The sequence below is a fragment of the Sciurus vulgaris genome, assembly GCF_902686455.1.
Source record: "Sciurus vulgaris genome assembly, chromosome: 17".
Classification (NCBI taxonomy): domain Eukaryota; kingdom Metazoa; phylum Chordata; class Mammalia; order Rodentia; family Sciuridae; genus Sciurus; species Sciurus vulgaris.
Genome location: NC_136478.1, coordinates 61,027,485 through 61,048,378, shown reverse-complemented (window position 1 = coordinate 61,048,378; position 20,894 = coordinate 61,027,485). Strand labels below are relative to the sequence as shown.

Here is a 20,894-nt window from a genome sequence, read left to right as displayed (position 1 = left end):
CAGAACTGAGGGCTAGCTGAGCCATCCTGGATTTCCTATTGATCTATGAATAGGCATTTGTGTAGCTTTGGGTCACTGAGTTGGTGGTCATTTGTTATGGCATACAGAGGAAACTAATTCAGGGATTAAGTGGACAGACAGAGCTGGAGTGACAGGGGCTGGGAGGGCAGACCAGGCTAGAGGTGACAGGCGTGGGAACTGAGCAGATGAATGGGGCTGCAGGGGATGGAGTGGCCCAATCAGGACACAGTATCTGAATGAGAGAAAACCGAGACTGGAGACTTAGGAGAGGGCTAGAACAGCTGGGCCTCATACTCAGGGTTCGGACTGGAGGCGACTACTGAGATCTGGTTGGCCAGGGCTTGGGGACAGACCCCCAAAGGAGACAGTGCTGTGTGATGTAAGAAGAACTTTATTTCCATCTGGTGTTGGGCTCCTGGTCCCCAGCCTTATAGTTGCTGGGGGGGCCTGAGGATGTATAGGAAGTGGGTTTTGCGGGCAGGCAGTTTAGAGTGGGAGGAGCCCTGGGTCCCATCTTCCAGGACATCCTCATGGGTCCCCTCTCGGAGCCCATCCCGGATGGCTTGCAGACGGTGCCGCTTCTCACTGAGCCAGTGACCACCCTCCTGGGCATCCTGGTGTGTCCTCCTCCGAGGCAGCTTCATGATCCAGAAGGATACCCGGGGATGGGGTTCTGGGTGGAAGTTGTCCATGAGTTTCTGGAGGGGCACCAGAGCTTCCTTCTCTTCCATCTTGGGTACCTGGAGAAGAACAAGGAAACCCTCTCACACTCCAAACAGTACACCCAGGTGTGCTCAATCCCTGTGGAGTTGTCCAACCCCCTATGTAGCTGATAGGGTGCTTTGGAGTTTGAAAAGCTCTTTGGGGTTTACTATGCACTTGGGTTTGTGAACACTTGAGGATTAAAAATACTCAGGTTTATATAATACTTCGGGATTGAAAATGTATTTTGGGGGGTTTCAAAAGTATAACAGAGAGCTTTAGGGTTTGTAACGCTTTGGGGGATTACAAAGCACTTTAGGAGGTTTTGAAGGCAGTTTGAAGTGGACAAAGCACTTTGGGATTAGAAGCTTTTGCGCTTACTAAAGAAATATGACCATAAATGCAACATGTCATCCTTGATTGAATCCTGATCAAAACTGAAAACCAGATTTCAAGGACAGCTTTGAGTCAAGTGGCAAATGGGAATATGAACTGATTTGTCTATTGGTCTTTGCTACTCAAGTGTGTGGGCCACTGTTGTGAGGCATGCAAATGAGTGAGTCCCACCCCACCTAGGCCTACCTAAGCAACATCTGTAACAAGCTGAGGTCTGAGAAGCCCTGTAGGAGATGGCTATTCTCACCAAATTTACACACATATATATATTTTTTTTTTGGGGGGGGGGATACTGGGAATTTAACCCAGGGGCAATTTGCCACTGAGCTACATCCCCAACCCTTTTTAATTTTTTTTTAAATTTTGAGACAGGGTTTCACCAAGTTGCTTGGGAGCCTCCTTAAGTTGCTAAGGCTGGCCTTGAGCTTACCATCCCCCTTCTGTCTTGGCCTCCCCAGTTGCTGGGTTTACAGGTGTGCACCACTGTGCCTGGCTTCCCAAATACATATTTTGAAATCCTAACTTCAGTACCTCAGATGTGACCTTATTTGTGAATAGGGTCATTGCAGATTTAATTAGGATGAGGTCTTAGGATGATGACTGGTGTTCTCTTGCAAAGAGACACAGTGGTAGGATGCCAGGCAGAGAAGGCAGACATTGGGGCAAGGCATCTATAAGCTGAGGAACACCAAAGACTGCTAGTGAAACACCAGAAGCCATGGTTGAGGCATGGAACAGATTCTCCGCTCAGCCCTCAGAGAGGCCATCTCTGTTGACACCTTGATCTTGAACACCCAGACTCCAGAACTTAGAGACAAGAAATTTCTGCCATTTAAGCTATCTAGTTTGTAGCACTTTGTTATGGCAGCTCTATCAAAAATAACAACCTTCAATTTTGGAGGGTGTAAAAATGGTACTTAGGTCATGAGGGAGAATATATTATTCTTAGATTTGTTGAAGTATTCAAAGGTGAAGTATCCAGATGTCAGCAATTAGCTATCATATGGCAAAATGTTAACAAGTAATGAATCTACTCCGGGCATTCTCAACCCGAGTCTGGAAACATTTGTTGTCACAACTGGAGGGGATGGGAGTGCTACTTCCTTCCAGTGGGAGGCCAGGGATGCTGTCAAACATCCTACAGTGCCCAGGTCAGCCCCCCACAGTAAAGGACTGTCCTTCCCAAATGCCAATGATGCTGAGGTTGAGAAACTTTGGCCTATGAAAAAGGGAATGCAGGCATAATGAGTGTACTATTAAAAAATATTTTTTTGTAGGTTTGAATTTTTTGTTGTTGTTATTGGTGTATCAATCACCTCAAAACATTGATCATTTTTTTGGTGTTGGGGACAGTCAAAAATCCTTCTGCTGGCTCTTTTGCAATGTACAATTAATTGTTATAGTTTGAAAATTTTAAAACAAACAATTATGTGCAGGAATGTGGGAATCACATGGATATGCCATGTACTTTTAGGTAAATATACTCTGATGATTACAAAGCACTTTGGGATTAGAATCACACATAGAGGTTTATGAAGATGAAATACACCATTGGGATTGTATTTGGAGTTCACAAAACACACTGGAATTGAAAATCACATTTTGCAGTTTATAAGGGAGAGGTTGACCAAGAACTTTTAGATTAAAAAATACTCTGAGGTTGGCAGAACACTTACTTTGAATAAAAACACATTTTGAGGTTTACAGGGGTGAAGCTTACCAAGCTCTTACAACCAAAGCACTTTTTGATTTACTTTTTTTCTTTCTTTTCCAGTGCTGGGAATTGAACTCAGGGTCTTGCACATGCTAGGCAAACCCTCTACCACTGAGCTAAAATATCAGTCCCCACCTTTCTCTTTTGGAGTACTGAGGATTGAAGCCAGGGCTCTTATCCACTGAGCTACACCCTTGGCCCTTTTTATTTTTTTTATTTTGATTTGAGACAGGGTCTCACTAAGTTGCCTGGGTTGACCTCCTGCCTCAGTTTGGGTGTGCCACCACATCCTATTAGGCTTACTTTTAAAACACTTGGAGTCACAAAACCCTCTGGAGTTTACTAAATAGTTGGGGGTGTATTGTGAGGTAGTAAACCTTATTTCTTAGTTGGTCTGTCCCTTTTGGCAGAGGACGAAGTCGAGGCCTAGAAAGAGGAAATTCCTCAGAGAGAGAGGAGGAGGATCAACCCTTCTTCTTAAACGACAGACAGTGTTGAGGACTGGACACTTTAGGGACAGGGCATGTCCTAACCTTCCAGTCACCTTCCAGGCTCCCCTCTGGTTCAATGGATGCTACCACCTTCTCGGAGATGAGCACCTCTCCTGTCTTATTGTCAGTTACCTGTGAAAGAATGGGTTAAGAGGGTGAGAGCAAACCCAGTTTTCTCCTCTGCCCTGCCTGCAGAACTGTGGGTACTACGGCATGAGGGATGGTGGGGAGATGCCAGGGTCTTTTCTGCATACACACCTTATCAATCTGGAGGTGACTAGAGAGGGTGCTATTCCCCAGGTGACGCTCCTGGTTCTCCTCTTGGTGGAAGTTCCTGGGGAGGCCCCGGAAGTCCATGGGTGCAGAGAAGAAGTTGTCCAGACCCCGTAGCAGGTCATCCTAAAGCCAGAGGGGTAACCAGTGAGCTGTTGGACCTCACATCTCTCCAGTGCATCTGCAGCCCTGCCAGGATGCCCTCAAGGTCTTTCCCAAACCCTCCCATCTCCTTCCCTCTCTGTACTCTGATCCTTTGGACCTAACCTTTCATTCCCAAACCTCCTTTGTTGGGTCTCTACTCTGTTCCATTGCTTTATCCTCGCCTGTCAGGTTGTTTCTCTGTCCCTGTCCTCTCTCCTCCTTTTTCTTCTTTTCCTTTTCCTCTCTTCAGTCTCATCTTCCATTCTCCTTGTCTGTTACTTTCCCTCTTGTTCTATTTTTTGTTGCCTTCTTTGTCCTTTGGACTTCTTTCCGTCTGATCCCGTTCTCCGCCCCGACCTGTCTCTCACTCTGTCTCCCTGAAATCTTTCTCCACTTCCAAGCAACCCTTGCCATCACTTGCTTTCTGGAAAAGTCGACTGAAGCCTTGGAGTAGGCTCTGGAGGCCTAGAAAACCCGAGGATATCTCCTGGGGGTCAGTATCGCGGATAGGGGCCGCAGAGGAGGGTGGCACCAGGGCGGACGGCAGCAGCAGTAGCAGGATCAGCGGATGCCACATTGCGGGATGGGAGAGGAGGCTGTAGCAAGGGAAGGAGTCAGAACCTTTATCCTGGCAGTGGCCACTCACCACCCGCCCAAGACCCCTTTCCTGCCCCTTGCCCAGGCACCGTTCCCTGTCTAGACAACTCGCCACACCACGCCGGTTAGCTCCTACTCCCCTTTTCTTCTATTCCTACGCATTTCGTCCCACCTAGTCACCTCTCCTTCAGACCCAGCTCTTTGGGTTCTGCTTCATACACGGTTCTCATTCCTCACCTTTGCCCACGCCCAGCCCCTTCTTCTGGGCCCCGTCCTTATGCTAGACCACAGCCCGGTCACCGGACTCCAGGACCACTCCGGTCACCGGACCACTCCGGGCCACGGACTGTTAAAATCCAAACAGTTCTGGTCTCGGGCCAACGCTACAGTCCTGGAGCGTTGGATGTGCTCCGCGAGGCGTAGCCACCCTCTATTATCTGACCACGCCCCCACCTGCTGACGTCACCCAAGAGCTCATGCCTTTACTCCAGGGTCACGCTCCGGTGGACAGAGCCACGCCTACATTCTTCGCTAACCACACCCCTTAACCCGGAGCCGCTCTCATTCCCTGGCCTCGCCCCTTCGGTAGACCTTGGCCCTGCCTGTGTTCTCGGATTCTGGTCCGCCTATCCGAGACCCGCACCAATAGCAGATGGCCGTGCCCCGTAACTTAGAGCCACGCCCCTGCACCTGGACCCGCCTCTGAGCCGCTGATCTGGCTCCCGCGCTCAGTTTCATTCTCAGGTTCCTTGTGCTATGGAAACTCCAGAGTCCCAGTAGTTCTTCTAGTTCCCTCATTCTTCAGTTCTATATCTATCTCTGAACCTTTCTGCGTATCCCTTCTCTTTTTCCCTCTCCGGTTCCACTTAAAAAGCCCCGTTTTCTTCGGAAACTCAGTCCTATGCTCCATCTTCCAAGGACCCCCCCCCCCCACTCCCTTCTCCTTCAGGACCCCAAGGTCTGGACGCTAGCCCCCTCTAGTCTTGTGAGTTATAAAACTGAACCCTTCATCTTTAAGGGATCAGGAATCAGGGACCTCACCCCTCTTCTGTTAGACTCCGAGGCTCTCTCCGGTCCTGGGACAACTGCCATCGTCCACTACTAGAGCTTGGGGGTGGTAGAGTATGCACCTCTGTGGACCTCCAATAAATTCCGAGGGTTTTGCCCACGACTCTTAACTCTGGTGAAGTCACAAGGAAGCTGTGTTGTCATAGGAAATCAGTTAAAATCCATCCCAGTACACTGATCTTCAAAAATAAAGTTGGGGATAACAGGAAGATTCTTTGTGTTCACATCACGTCTACATCTCTGACACAAACACACTAGAGGGTAGCACAGGACTCGACCTCTCCTCTATCACATCACCACGTCCAGGTCCCCGTCTCTACTCCTTCAGACCCAGTGTCCAGATGCCAGCCCTTCTCTCAGACCTAGGAGTCAAGGCCCTAGCCCCCTTCTTCAGACGCAGGTTTCTCGGCTCCCAATCTCCTCCCTCACACCCAGCAGTACGAATTCCCAATCTCCCTCCTCTCCCAGAGCCCAAGCATTCGAATCCTTAGTTCCTCCCAGCTTCCAGATTGACTCCATCTCTCCCGGAGCAAAAATCCTTCCCCAAACTGTCACAGTCAGATTCCCTTCCCGCAGTCGGCCTCCCGGGCCCGCCCCCCCTCCGGTCCCTCCCACTTTTCCCAAACAAAGCTCCCGGCAACTTTCTCCCTCGCAGCGCCCCGCCCGCCCGCGGCTCCCCAGCCCCAGGCCGGGAGGTAGGAAGGCGCCGGCGGGAGTCGGGATCCTGCTTTGGGGTGTGTGAGTTGGGGTGGGAAGTTACGCGTGATGAGGTGAGGCGTGTGTTTGTGGGACCCTCTCGCAACTGCTTGCCGCCCTCTTTTTGCCTGGGGGCCCGAGTTTGCGCTCGTGACCGAGTCCAAGTGTGGAGTTGGAACTTTCGCGGGAGTTAGGGTGTTGATGACGGGTCTGAATCTGGGAGTGTGCGCGCGGGAGTGGCTGAGAGCTGTGGACCCAGGCACTGGCGTGCGGTGCGTGAGTGTGAGCGGTGTCCCTTTGCAGCGAGAAAGACCCCTTGTGTATTTCTGACCGAACTGGTGAGCTCGTGTGATCTCCCTTACCAAAAGGAAGGGTCCCCCGGGTGGCAGAGGAAGAACTATCGGGCGTCCTGGATGTTCTTTCTTGCCTTTTCGGAGATTTGGGGACTGGAGCGGTAAATTAGGAGGTATCTTTCTTACCCTGCTCATCCGTCCCTTTGTCTGGCCACATGGGGGAGGGCTGGTTTGGGATTTTGGCCTACGGGGGTCCTGAATGCTGCAGCGCCACCGGACTCGGCCTGGGGTCTTTGTCTGCCTCCGCCCTGGGTCCAGGGTCCGAAGGAGGAGGGGGATGGGAATCTGGACTCTGAGGTCCTGGGAAAGCCGTGGAAGACATGGAGCCTCCAAGGAGGCGGGATCGGGCTGTATTGGAAAAAGTTTTCCCTGTTCCCGGCCTCCGGAAAGTCACTGGGAACTTGGGTTGGATCTGAGCCCACGGCGCTGGGGGAGGGGAGGAGGCGGGGCTGAGGGCCGGAGGGGAGGCGCCCTCGCTGGCCAGCCCCTCCCCGATGGGGGTTGTGGGAAGCTGGGGGAGGGGACGCCTGGGCCCTTTGTTCTGGCACTCCAGATGGCCGAACGGCCTGTCCCCCAGGCTGTGGTTCTGTGGGTGCCCCTGGCTCCCAGCCTGTGGTTCTGTGGGCTTCCCCGTCCCCCAGCCTGTGGTTCTGTGGCTCTTTCCTGGTCTCCGTATCAGTTTCGGCCGAGTCTCTGTTCCTGTCTCATTTTATCTCTCTGTCTCTCTCCCGCCTCCTACACCTCTTCCTCTCTCTGGATGTCAGTCCTCTTCACTCTGGATCTTGTGTCCCATTCGCTCTGGGTCTCTGTCCCCTCTTTCTGGGTCTACGCACAGCCGGTGTTGGGCCGACGCCCCTCCCCCTTCTAGCAGCTGCCGCTGGGCTGGCATCCTAGCACCTGTTCTTGGATTGGGACTGGAAGGTTTCACCCACACTCTCCTTCCCGACAATTAACACGGCTCCTGTCTTTAAAATCAATAATCCACACCCAGAGTTTCAACCCTCATGGCTCTCTCGGCCATTACTCTGGGATATTCAGAACTTCATCATAATCTAAGTTCCTCCGGAAACTCAGGGGATAACAGCTCCCCGAAGCTATCCCAGAATCCATCCCCTTTCTCCTCTAGGATCCAGGAGCCGGGCCCCAGCTCTTCTCCCTCAGACCCAGGAGTTCAGACCTCAGCCCTCCGTCAGAGCCAGAGGTCCAGGACCTAGTCCCTCCTCCCTCGGACCCAAGAGTTAGACTCCCAGCCCTCCTCCCTCAGACTCCGCGGTCTGACTCCCAGCCCTTACCGCTGCAAGACCCTTTGGGTTGGAGGAAGGCTGCTGAGCTCTGTGTTCCTGCAGGCCCAGATGGGGGAACCCCGGGCTGGGGCCCCCCTGGACGATGGCAGCGGCTGGACAGGCAGTGAGGAAGGCAGTGAAGAGGGCACCGGCGGCAGCGAGGGGGCTGGGGGAGACGGGGGCCCAGATGCAGAGGGTGTCTGGAGCCCAGACATTGAGCAGAGCTTCCAGGAGGCCCTGGCCATCTACCCGCCATGTGGCCGCAGGAAAATCATTCTGTCTGATGAAGGCAAGATGTATGGTGAGTTCCCAGTGTCTTTTGACCTGACCCCCACCTAGTAATAACAAGAGTAGCCAACATTTATGGGCTCTAAGCATTGTCCCTGTAAACATGCATTGTGTCCTCCCAGTGATTCTCAGTTAGGAACCAGCATCACCATTTGCACAGATGAGGAATTGTGCCCGGGAAGGTTAAGTGGTTTGCCTAAGGTCAGAGCTAGTATGTGGCAGGGATGGGATTTGCTCCCTGGCAGTCTGGCCCCCATAAAAGTGAGGAAACCAGCCGCCAAGACTGCTATAGCCCTTTAGGGACTGTTCCCTGATATCCTTTCTGCCCGGAAGTTCTGTTCGTTGTCTAACTCTTTTTTATTTTGATTCTTCAGGTCGGAATGAACTGATTGCCCGCTATATCAAACTGAGAACAGGGAAGACCCGTACTCGCAAACAGGTCTCAGGACTGATTTCTGGGCTTCTGTCTGGGGCCAGCTTATCCCCTTATGGCCATCTTTGTATGGACTAGTTCAGGCTCAAGGAGGCTCTGGTTCATGTGTTTTAGCTTGTCTCCTAGGCGTGTCTGGGAGTCCGAGCTAACTGTCCAATTGGCTGTAGTTTTCCTAACAGTTGTGCTAGAAGCAGTCAGATAGACCAAAAAAGTCAAAGAGGGAAGCATGTAGCCAGGACAGGAGCCTGGATTTGTGGGATCTGGAAGATTAGTGGTATTAGTGAGTTCTTGGCAGGAATAGCTTTGTGGGCACCATTGTGTTCAAATACTGCAGAAATGACCTACCTGTCTGTGGTCTTTCATGTCTAGCAGCTCTGTGGGGCACCTGAAGGAGGGAAGGGGAAGTGGACACCGAGATGGGTGGTTTGTGACCTCAGTCTGCTTCTCTATCAATCCCTGCAGGTCTCTAGTCATATCCAGGTTTTGGCTCGAAGGAAATCAAGAGAAATCCAGTCCAAACTGAAGGTAAATGCCAAGGCAGGGACTCTGAGGGACGGACAGAGACCTGGGGGGAGGGCAGAGACTCAGAGGGATGGGGATGGAGACCCAGAAGATTGGGGGTACTGAGACCCTGGGTAGGGAAAGACCTAAGAAAGGGAGGAGACTGAGCTTGGGACAGGTAAGAAGAATGAGCTGCGGGGCCCCCCGTTGGCTCCTGCTGTTTTCCTCTTGCCTCTGCTCTTGGCCCTTCCTGGGAATCTCATTTCCTTTCCCCTCTTGTGCTCCAAGGGCTCCTTTTTGATTCCTTTGGGTCATCTCCCCATCTCCAGCCCCCATGTGGCCTGCCTGTTTTTTCTGTGCTCAGAAAGCTTCATTTCCTTTTGGAGATATTCATATCCATTTTCCTTTTTTTTTTTTTTCATCTTCTGAATTTCCTATTTCTTCTTGGCCTGAGACCCTCATTTTCTATCCCTCTGGGTACGAGATCTTTTCTGCCTCTTCTTTTAGACTTGGAGATAATCACTTCCTGTTCTTTTTTTTTTTTTTTTGTACCAGGAAGCTTTTCCTTCCTTTCTCTCTGGGCCTAAAAACCTTTGCTTCCGGCCTTTTCTGCACCATCCCTGTTCCCTCTCTGTTCTGCTTGGATTAGGAAACATTTACCTTCTATTCCCTGGGGGTGTGTGATTCTCATTTCCTGTTGCCTGGGCATCTAGAAACCTCTATTTCCAACTCTTTCTTGACCTAGAAACCCTCATTAGGGTCTTATTCTGGGTGTAGAAACCCCCTTTCCTCTCTAGGTCTGGCCACCTCTGCTTCCTGATCCACATCTATCCATCACTCCCTGCTTGCTCAGCTCAGAGTGGCAGGGCTGTGTGGGCTGGTAGGATAGAGGAGGTAGGGGAGGCCAGGCTTCATTCCTAAATCATGTTTTCTTTCCTCCTGTGGAACCTTCCCCGCCTCTTGGGCAGGCCTTGAATGTGGTAAGTCCCCCTGCCCATCTTCCCATGTACTCTTACCCCAGACAACTGCCCAGTCCCTAAGGAGACCCAGAGGGGTGAGGGCACTAGGGAAAGGGGCTTAACCCTCTCTAACCCCTTGCCTTGACTCCCTGGATCTGTATCTCCCATCCTTGCCCTACCCCATCACTGTCCCACCCTGTTGTTGACTTGTGTCCCCCATTAATATGGACCTTCAACTTCCCCCCAGGACCAGGTTTCTAAGGACAAGGCTTTCCAGACGATGGCTACCATGTCCTCTGCCCAGCTCATCTCAGCACCTTCCCTACAGGCCAAACTGGGTCCTGCCGGTCCTCAGGTGGCCTGGGCTGGGAATTGTGGGCTTGGACTGGAGGGGCGGGTCTCCATTGCCAACAGAGGACCACCTGACACTTCTCTCCCCCACCTTCTTTGTCTTCTCTCTAGGCCACTGAACTTTTCCAGTTTTGGTCAGGGGGCTCTGGCCCACCCTGGAATGTTCCAGAGTGAGTACTTTGTGTTCTGGCGTGGCATCTGACCCCTACCCTCCAAATTTCTCACCCCACCTTCCAACTTCCAACTCACTTTTGAACACAAATTCTGGAGCCAGGCTATTTGGATGTGAATCCTAGTGCTGCTCCTTTTTGGTGATGGGCCTTTGAGTAGGTGATTTCAATGCTCAGAACCTCAGTTTCTTCATCTCTAAAATGGGAGTAATAATAGTACCTTTCTTACAACATTGTTGGGATAAATGCGTTTAACCTGTGTATAATGATTCAAATAGGACCTGGCACATAGGAAGTGCTCAGCACTGGGTCCAAGCTGTGATAGTGGGGAGGGGATGGGGCAGTGGAAGCCAGGAGGAGAAGGAATGCCATAGGCCCTGTCAGCTGGGATGGAGGGAGGGGGCAAGGGTGGCTGGTGACTTGAGGCTATCTGGAGATGTACAGCCTGCAAGAGGAGTGGGTTTGGACCTGGAGGATATCCATGAGAAAATGGCTCCCCAGAGGGATTGTCTGTGCTCCAGAGGCTCATGGGAAGACCGTTGTAAGTCCAGAGTGTTAGGAGCCTCTGTTTGTCCAGAGGCTGCTGGGACTGCTGAGGGGAGTCCCAGAGACTCATGGGAAGTGCATTTTCCATCCCGGAAAGGCTGGGTATTGGAAGGGCACAGGAAAATGTTGAGGGTATTGCCAGAGAAAGAATAAGGTGACAGACTGGGGTATCTAGTTCAGGAGTGAAGACTTTTCACTGTGGACAGAGGAGAACAAGTCCCCGGGGGCTGAAGGAATCACATGTTTGCAAGGGAAACCATTGCAGGAGGGGCCATTCACCAGCACTGCTCTGAGTGCTGGGTTCCCCGCTTTATGGAGCTGATATTCAAGTGTGTGTGAGGGTGCTGAATGTTAATCAAATCACCACCTACAGTAAAAACACGAAATTGAGGCGTGTGAAGTGCTGTGAAGAACCATGGTAGCTTCTAGGTTGGAGGAGAAAGTTCTGGGGATTTCTTTGAGATAGCATTGAAGACTGAGTAGAGCTTACCCAGGTAAAGAATGAGTGTGGGAATATTTCAGGCAAAGAAAATAGCATATGACAAGGCCCTGAGGTAGGAAAGTAGTAAGTTTCAGGAAATGAGAGATGGCCAGTATTAAGCAGATGGCCAGTCAGGTATTTATTGAGCACCTATAAAGTGTCTGGTACTGTGTTCAGTTTTGAGACCAGGCAGTGAACAAAGGAGACAGACTCCTTATCTTTTTTTTTTAATTTGTTTTAGTGTTAATAGACCTTTATTTCATTTATTTATATGTGGTGCCGAGAATCGAACCCAGTGCCTCACACATGCTAGGCAAACGCTCTACCGCTGAGCCACAACCCCAGCCCCCAGACTCCTCAGCTTTATGGAGCCTTATATAGTTGGTGAGGGGAGGAGATAGACAGTAAACATGTAAAAATCATGAATTAAGAAAAGGAATAACTACAAGAAATAAAGCAGGGATCATAAGCTCTATTTTATTTTGTTTAGTTTTTTGGGGGGTGCCTCACACGTGCTAGGCAAGAGCTCTACCACTGATCCACCCACCAGCCCCAAGAGCTCTATTTTAGACAAGAGTCAGAGTAGTCCTTTCTGAGAAGTTAGCATTAGAGTAATGACCCTGATGACAAAAAATTATGTTACTAAGCAGAGTATTGGAGTTTAGTTTTCAGAATTGATATGACCAGGACTGGGGCAGAGTCCCTGGGAGGTGGGGTCTGAAGGTTCCTGGAGGTCTCTTCTGATCCTGGTTTTTCGCTTGGTGCCTTGACTTCTCTCCTGACCTCTGACCTCCAAGTTTCCTCACCACCATCTCTCCTCGGCTACCTCTGGGTTTCTGGGGCTGTGTCTGAATCTAGGCCATTAGCCATAGGCGGCTATTTACATTAAAATTAAGTGGTGTGAAAATTCAGATCTTTAGGTGTGCTGGCCACACTGCTACTTGGGCACAGGTGGCCAGTGGCTACTGCAGCATGTACTGTAACAGAAAGTTACATCAAACAGAAAGTTCCACTGGACGGCACTGCCTCCCCACCCTGACCTTTGGACTGATGTCTGGTCATTTTCTTCCAGTTCTCCTGACCCTTCAGCTTCTCCTTTCTCAAAACTCCCATCTTCTGTGTCTTCTCCCCATCTCCCAAGACCTGCTTTCTCTTCTCTTTCTGGCATTTTGTGAGAGGCACTGGGTTTGAGTCCAGCCTCCACTGTACCCTTACTGTGTGACTTTGAGCAGGTTGATTGATCCCTCTGTGCCTCAGTTTCCTCAGTTGCAAAACGAGAAGAGCAGTAATTGCACCTGCCTCAGTGGCTGTGAGTCTTCAGTGAGACCATGCCCGTAGTGTGTTAGCACAGGGTCTGCACCCCTGCCTCCGTGCACCTCTCCACTGTGCTGACCCTGGCTTCCTTTGTCCTTCAGCGTGAAGCCATTCTCACAGACACCGTTCTCCTTGTCACTGACTCCCCCATCTACTGACCTCCCAGGTAAGAGCCCGTTATCTTCCTTTCCTTGTGTCCCCTCTCTACCTTTGACCCCAGATCTCTCCTTCAACCTTCCATTAATCAGGGGACACATTCTTACCGAGGCAGGGTGTCTGGTGGGGGCAGATGTGTATTTGGAAAGGTAAGTGGCAGAATTCACAATGGTTAAGAACACAGCTTCTGTATCTAGACATCCTGGGTTTGTGTTCTGCCACGTGCTAGTTCATGGGACATTGGGATGTGTATTAGTCAAGATTCTTTCAGTTGCAAGAGAAAGAAACCCAAATCAAACTGAATGAAGCGGGTGGGGGAGAAGAAATTATTGGTTTCAATTAACTGATAGTCCAGAACTATGACTTCGGGCTTGGCTGGGTAGCACAGGACCTACTTCCCATCTGCTTTCCTCTGTGGTGATTCCATGTTCAACCAACATCTTGGCAGCCAAGATGTTTTTCAGAAGTCCATGCTGATGTGACCCTGAACAGTCAACATTAACTGGTGAGACAGCAAGTCCCTAGCTAGCTCAGGTTCCACAGACTCATCAGTTAGGAATACCTATGGCTGCAAGTAATATAATATCCAAATTAATAGTGCCTTACATAGTAAAGGCTTTAATGATTCCATATAAGAATTCTGCAGGTGAGCTGCTTCTCTGTTCAGCAGCTCAACAGTATCAGGACTGACATCCCTGTAGTTCCCTTGGCCTCTGTCTTATTGTGGCTAGATGGCTTCTCCAACTCCAGACATCACGTTCTCAAGCAAGACTTGGCCAGGGCCAAAAACTTTCTCCTCCCAAAGTTCTGTCTTTTTTATTCAGGAAGAAACTCCTTCCCAGAAGCCCCCCAGCAGATTTCCCCTAACGTCTCATTGGCCAGGACTGTGTCACATGGCCACCTCTAGCTGCATGGGAGGCTGGGAAAGTGAGTATTTAGCTTTTTCAGCTTCTAAGTGGAGGCAGGCAAGAGAGCACAGTGCCTGATGCGGTCAGGAAATGTTAGCCATTTTTATTGTTTGTTCTCTCTCTCTCTAGGGTACGAGCCTCCCCAAGCCCTCTCACCCCTGCCCCCTCCTGCCCCATCACCCCCAGCCTGGCAGGCTCGGGCTCTGGGCACTGCCCGGTTGCAGCTGGTGGAGTTCTCAGCCTTTGTGGAACCACCTGATGCAGTTGACTCCGTGAGTGAAATTTTGGGATTGTCACTGGGGGATTTGGGAATGTCGAGGGTGACTGGGAGGGAAGAGAGCAGCGTTTCCCTGACTTGGTAGGTATCAGAATCACCTGGAGGGCTTGTGAAACTGACTGCTGGTCCCCACCCCAGAATTTCTGATCTAGATGGGAAGCTTGACAATTTGCATTGCTAACCATCTCCCAGATGAGGTTGAGGCAGCTGCTCCCAGGGACCATATTTTGAGAACCACTAGCATAAAGGAACTGGATGGTAATGGGGTCGCAGGTTGTGAAGGTCAGAGGAACTCCCCAGGACATCATTCATTCATTCATCAAACGTTTTTGAGTTCCTGTTGTTTGATAGGCTTTGCGATACACGTTAGGAACCTGGAGAAGCAGATCTTATTTCTGGGAGCTCAGATTTCTCCTGGGCTAGGATGGAGATAGATTCTGTACTAGCCAGGGTGGGCCAGCTGCTAGAAGAAACAACTCCCAGTGCTCAGGAATTGAATACCATTGAAAATTTTCACTCATGTTTCAATGTGGGTGTTCGTCAGGAATCTTCCACATGCTGATTTGGGGATCCAGGCTCCTTCCATTTCATGGTTCTGCCATTTTCTAGGACTTCAGAATCGGCTGCTGGATAATCTGCATCTGGCCAGCAGATGGTGGAAGGGAAAGAGGCAAGATTATTCTGGAGATTTTTTGCCTTTGGCTTGGATGTTGCCATGATCAAGTCTGCTCACATCTCATTGGCTATAACTTGGTCATGTGGTCACAACTAACTGCAAAGAGGCCTGGGAAATGTAGTTTAGTGCTGTGTACAGGAGTTTGTGAACCCATAGCAGTCTCTGCCATGCCGCATAAGCACCAGTGGAATCACCAATCACAGTAAATGACAATTCTGGTAAGACTTGAGTTGGATTAGGTTAAAATCTCCTAATCTCCATGCCACTTGGAGGAAAAATTAAAGTTTGTTCAGTTGCCCACAAAGATCTGCATGGTCCCATTCTCTGTGCTGGTACCTCCTGCCCTTTCATCCTGGTTCAGTCTGCTCCAGCCCCCAGCTGACTTGCTCTTTCTTGAACACACCAGGCCCTCTACTGCTCTTCCTGTTGTCTGGAATTGCATGCCCACATCACGCATGCCGTGACTCATTCTCACCATTTCTTCAGGATGGTTACTTTCTTCTAGGCTTTCCCAAACCACCTAATGGAAATATCAGGTGCCATCACTTTCAGCTTCTTTACTTATGATTTCTTTTCATAGCATACATTGCTTCTTGAAATTTACATTAACCGTAAGTTGATTTTTAAAGTTTTCTTTCTTGGTCAGTAGACTGTGAAATCCATGAGGTCAGGGACTTTGTCTTGTAGTCCCAGGACTCAGAATAATGTCTGCATACAGTAGGCCTCTCAAGGCATGTCTGTTGAATAATGAGTATGTGCTGACATTGAGAAAGCTTGAGTTTTTGTGGATATACAGAGGACAAATTCTCTGGGAAGTCAGTGAAGGCTTCCTGAGATGACTGTATTTGAGTTGAACTTTGAGGGTTGTATGGGGGTTTGCCATGGGCAGCAGTAGATGCTCTAGGTGTAGAGATGGGCAGAGCATGGAATTTCCAGAGAAACATATAATAGAATAGTGGGAGCTGGTGGGGCTGTGGATGGGTAGGCAGTGCTGGTTCTCATCTGGCTTCTTCTTAAGTGTGATTGGGGAACCATGGAAAGGATGGGGTGGAGAGACCCTGTCTGTGATCAAAAGAGGCTTCTAGGAATAGGCAGATTTGCTTAACTTGGGTCTGGAAAGATGGACAGAAGATTTGTGTTGGAGGAGACGATGGAGAGGACCTTTAGGATATGGGAGAAATTAAGAAATCATGAGAATTGGGACAGATGGGGAGTCTTGGATATGGGCTATGTGAATTCCCATCCATCCACCTATCCATCCACTGAATGATCATGAGCACCTGTTCTATGCAGAGCTGGGGACCCTGGGGAGCCATGGAAGGACTGAACACAAGGGAGGGCCAGGATCTGCTTTGGAGAGCCCTGTTAGGAATGAGATGAAAAGGAGACATTGGAGACTGGGAAGTCAGAGAGGATGAGGCCTGAGCTAATGCTGGCGCAGAGCTGGGGCCAAGGAACTGGGAGTGCTGGGGCAGATGGTTGTGAACAGTTCCTGGGGTACTGGCTCAGCACTAGTGGATAGTGTGGAGCAGCAGGCTGGAGCTGCAGGGATGGTGACAGCGTGGGATGGACTCTTGCAGTGAGGCCAGGAGTTTAGCCCTCCCCTTCTCACCCATGGTTGGCCCTCCTCAGTACCAGAGGCACCTGTTTGTGCACATCAGTCAGCACTGTCCCAGTCCTGGAGCACCCCCGCTGGAGAGTGTGGATGTCCGGCAGATCTACGACAAATTTCCTGAGAAAAAGGGCGGTCTGCGGGAGCTGTATGATCGAGGCCCTCCCCATGCCTTTTTCTTGGTCAAGTTCTGGGTAAGTTCTGGCAGCAAAACCAAGTTCTGCTCAAAAACCATGTGACATCCCAGCTAAGACCACAGGAAGAGTCTCAGTCCTCAGAGCGTTGAGTATCAGCTCCTGTTGCAAGAAGGAACACTGAGGAGTTCAGCCCCTGGGGTGGGATGGAGGCACTTGAGCCTCCCCAGATCCTCCTAGATACCATCCCCAGTCATGGGACTAACATGGCTTGGGATTGGCTTGCCACATTCAGGTGACTCCAGGTCCCACCTGACCACACCAACACTGTTGCTAAGGAACAGCCCCTTCCCTTCGCCCATGGATGTGTGGAGAGTTCTAGTCTCCATAGAGGGGACTGAGACTTTGCTAGTTTTCACCAGACCCTGTTGCTAGAGAATGTCTTGCCCTGAGGAAGTGACTAAAGGAACTGGGGAGTGGCTTTGTAAAGTTCTGTATTTCACAATCATTTATTGAACATTTACTAAACCTGATACCAGCGTCAGTACATAGTCAGTCCCTCAGTGTGTCTGGATTTCACATCCACAGATTCATCAAACTGCAGGTTAGGCTAATGTAGTTAGGCTAATGATGTAGTTAGGCTAATGATGGTTGTGTTTGTGCTAATGTGTACAGATTTTTTTTTCTTGTCATTATTCCCTAAACAATACAGGATAACAACTATTTGCATTTCATTTACATTGTATTAGGTGTTATAAGTCACCCAGAAATGATTTAAAGTATACAGGAGCATGTGTATAGGTTAAATTAGGGACTTGAGTGTCTGCAGACCTTGGAATCTAAGGGGAATCCTGGAACCAGTATCTCCTGGAAACCAAGGAATGACTGTATATAATTGTGACTAAGGATTCATCTTGGGTTTTTTTCCCCAGTGCTGGGGATTGAACCCAGGGCCTTGTGCTTGCAAGGCAAGCACTCTATCAACTGAGCTATATCCCCAGTCTCTATCTTGGGTATTTTTTAAGCCTATTTGGTTTGTGTCCAGTACAATAACTGACACTATTAGGGCTCAACAAATATTTTGTGAATGTTTAGGGGATATTAACTCCTGTGGTAACCAGAGTGGTAGAGGAATAGTCTCTCAGAAGGAATCCTCCTAGGGGCTTGAGATGTACTGGTTTTGCTGGGTATGATTGACCATGGTTTTAAAGCTTTCTGGTTTGTGGCGTGAAGGCCCGAGGTAACTCCCTGTATGAGCTGCAGAGGTCTTGGGTGTTGTTAGAGCTTAAGACAGGCCCAACCAATTCTCAGGTCTGGAGAGCCACCCCTTTAGGAAGCCTGCTGGTAAGGCCTTGGGTGTTGCCTGGATTCACAGGGTCCTGTTGCCAGGGTGGAGGATGGAGTCAGGCTTCTGAAGAGAGTGATCTGGCAAGATGTTAGCAACTAAAGTTAGGAAGAGGAGAGGTATCCTCTACCTCCCAAGGAGGTGGCTCAGACTCGGCCTTTATTAGGCCCTTCCTGGTCTAATGACACTCGACCACCTGTCTGCACACTTGGCATCTGGGATGATGGAGGGGGGTCTCACCTCCAAGCCTCAGTTGAAAGTGCTAGAGAATGTTCTGGAGAGGAGTCCAGCCCTGTTGCTAGGGAGTAGTACTTACCTTAGCAACCAAGATAGTGAAGAGCTCTGAGGGAAGTCACTGGGCCTCAACCTGTTGCTAGAGGTTAACTGTCTCCTTAGTAATCAGGCCCTCGGAAGGGGCTGAACTCTTAAGTTAGGGGCTTCGAGGGGAGAAACATGAATTCCAGATTCCTTGACTACTGGGGAGAGACAGCCAGCGTCATTTTGGGGACCCAGACTTTCCCAAAACTGATGGAATAGGTGGGTCTTCTCCAGAAACCAGCTCATGGAGATATGGGAACTTTGAAAGCTGAAGGAGATGGACAACTATAGGGGCAACAGGGAAAAAAACCAGGCTCTGGGGCAGAGTTTATAAAGATGTCCCCTCCTACTCACCTGTGCCTCCCCATCTCCCAGGCGGACCTGAACTGGGGCCCAAGTGGTGAGGAGGCAGGGGCTGGCAGCAGTGGCGGCAGCAGCGGTGGCTTCTATGGAGTGAGCAGCCAGTATGAGAGCCTGGAGCACATGACCCTCACCTGCTCCTCCAAGGTCTGCTCCTTTGGCAAGCAGGTGGTGGAGAAGGTGGAGGTGAGGCTGGAGGTGTGGGCTCTGGGCAGCAAGTGCCTGCCATCTCCCCTCTGGGGGTGCCACACAGACCAGGAGCCATGGTGGCATGGGCACTGGCAGGGTGGGGGATGGGGAGCAGTCCCAGCCTCTCTGGGGGTTCTAGTGTCTGAGCTTGGAGCTAATACAGAGTTCAGAAGTCACAGTTAGGGGGCATTTTGAGGGCTGAAAGGTGTGGAGATTGTTAGTAAGATTCAAAAGATTCTTATGGATTTGGAGGAGTTTGCAGGGCAAGGAGGTTCAGAAGTCACATTTAGGGGTTGCTGGGGCTTTGGGGGTTTTAAGTACAATTTGTAGATGTCATGGGGGAAGGGTCTTTGGAGGTCTGGAGATCCAACAAAGTTGTTGAGGGTTCAGAGGGTGTGGAGGGGTTTTTGGTTTGCCTGCCCAGACCCTAACTCGGAAGACCCTGAGTGTTCAGGGCCTGGTCTCTGGGCACTGTGGTGGGCTGCTGCAGGGGAGATGGCAGTGGGAGTGAGGGGCATGGTGGGCCTGATTCTCAGGTGCTCTGCATGTGTCTCAGCCACTCTCCTCCCCACTCCCTGCCCCTGTTCAGACGGAGCGGGCCCAGCTGGAGGACGGGCGCTTCGTGTACCGTCTGCTGCGTTCGCCCATGTGTGAGTACCTGGTGAATTTCTTGCACAAGCTGCGGCAGCTCCCCGAGCGATACATGATGAACAGCGTCCTTGAGAACTTCACCATCCTCCAGGTGACATGGGGGCGGGGTCTGGCTGGAATAGGGACCCCGGATGTAGAGGAGCGTGCCCTTCACAGACTCTTAGCTTAGGGGATCCCTTTACCCAGGGGACTGATGCAGAGGGAACCCCACAGGGAATCCTCATCCTGGAAACTGAGGCAGTTAGGACTGCATAGATGACCCTTAGCTCAGAGGTTCCGTTCCCCCAGGGAACTGATGTTTTGGGGACTTCACAGCACTCCCACATAGGAGGATCCCTCCCTCATTGGGGAAACTACATGGGGGACACTTCAAGGTGATTCTCAGCTTCCCAGGGAATTTAACCTGGCTCAGGGATCATGAGATAAAAGGAGTACATTTAATTTGGGGGGTGTGCTGAGGTAGAGACCTGTTGACTTGGGCATTTGAAGTGACTCTCTTTACCTCTGACATGGTAGAGACCTCTTTTACCTGGGGAATGTGATGTGGTGAGGTGTGCATTGACATTGAGACATACGCCATCTGATTTGAGGCCCCTCCACTGCTACCCTCATCTTAGGGACAACCCCTATTGCCAGGGAACCTGACCTGTTGAGAATCCGTTTACTTGGGGAACATAATGTGGTGGGCACTGCTCTACTGGGAGGTGGAAAAGAGGCCTGCTGGAGTTCCCCTGGTAACCTGGGAAGGCCCCATGGATCCTTCCAAGCATAATCCCATTCTCCTGGCCTCCCTGGCAGGTGGTGACAAACAGAGATACCCAGGAACTGCTGCTGTGCACCGCCTACGTCTTTGAGGTCTCCACCAGTGAGCGTGGGGCCCAGCACCACATTTACCGCCTGGTCAGGGATTAAAGAAGGAACCCACAATTGGCTCACCCCAGAACACCCTCCTCCTAGGAAGGACCCTCCTGCTCTCTTCCTGATTCTTATTTGGGGAGGGGGCTGTGATGGAAAGGGGCTGACCTCAGAGGCCTGAGCAACTGGGACTGTCTCCTATTAGAAAGGACCCCCAAACCTGCTCAGTGACCTGAACAAGCTAAGACTGAGGATAGACCCCCGTACTGGGACCTCACAGGGGGTGTCTGAAACTCCAGAGCATCAGGGATTGGGGACAGGAGTGAGACAACCCCCAGGTACACCACTGGCTTCTTGGCCTCTGACACTCTTCTGGATGTTTTGGCAGGCCCTGGTTCCACATTGGTTTGTCCCCCTTTTTTCCAGCTGTCTCCCCTCAAGTATCTGCCTCCCTCCCTTCTGATCTGTGATGTCACAAATTAAGGGTTAACCTTTTTTTGTGCAGGAGCAGAGCCAGGTGGGCCCTGCAAATATTTTGTTTTTTAAAATATAACAAAGTATTTATACATGGGTGTTAGGTTGTAACTTTTTCCATAGCTGAGTCAGGAGGGGGGTGTATTTTCTGATCTCAT

General features: G+C 50.5%; 2 protein-coding genes across 16 annotated transcripts; one reads left to right on the top strand and one right to left on the bottom strand.

Annotated features, from left to right (window-relative positions):
* Nucleotides 1-396: 396 nt before the first annotated feature.
* DKKL1 (dickkopf like acrosomal protein 1) lies at nt 397-7,795 on the bottom strand. Of its 6 annotated transcripts, XM_079117992.1 has the most exons (6): nt 6,582-7,795; nt 5,380-5,518; nt 4,163-4,337; nt 3,583-3,723; nt 3,367-3,456; nt 397-761 (listed from the first exon to the last, which is right to left on the bottom strand). In XM_079117992.1, exons 1-6 carry the CDS (start codon nt 6,610-6,612, stop codon nt 450-452), a joined length of 888 nt encoding a protein of 295 aa, XP_078974118.1. In that variant the 5' UTR covers nt 6,613-7,795; the 3' UTR covers nt 397-449. The 6 variants fall into 6 exon arrangements, with proteins under 6 accessions (XP_078974118.1, XP_078974122.1, XP_078974119.1 ...); XM_079117996.1 differs by lacking the exon at nt 4,163-4,337 and having other exon boundaries at nt 5,380-5,538; XM_079117993.1 differs by lacking the exon at nt 3,367-3,456.
* Nucleotides 6,027-20,832, top strand: TEAD2 (TEA domain transcription factor 2). Of its 10 annotated transcripts, none has more exons than XM_079117983.1 (14): nt 6,069-6,101; nt 6,471-6,568; nt 7,802-8,039; nt 8,401-8,465; nt 8,922-8,984; nt 9,929-9,940; nt 10,167-10,274; nt 10,382-10,440; nt 12,883-12,947; nt 13,975-14,117; nt 16,431-16,604; nt 18,583-18,753; nt 19,346-19,498; nt 20,206-20,832. In XM_079117983.1, the coding sequence occupies exons 3-14, from the start codon at nt 7,808-7,810 to the stop codon at nt 20,317-20,319; spliced, it is 1,359 nt and encodes a 452-aa protein (XP_078974109.1). In that variant the 5' UTR covers nt 6,069-6,101; nt 6,471-6,568; nt 7,802-7,807; the 3' UTR covers nt 20,320-20,832. The 10 variants fall into 10 exon arrangements, with proteins under 10 accessions (XP_078974115.1, XP_078974106.1, XP_078974114.1 ...); XM_079117984.1 differs by lacking the exon at nt 6,069-6,101 and adding an exon at nt 6,123-6,140; XM_079117989.1 differs by lacking the exon at nt 6,471-6,568 and having other exon boundaries at nt 6,027-6,101; nt 18,583-18,714.
* The last annotated feature ends 62 nt before the right edge of the window (nt 20,833-20,894 follow it).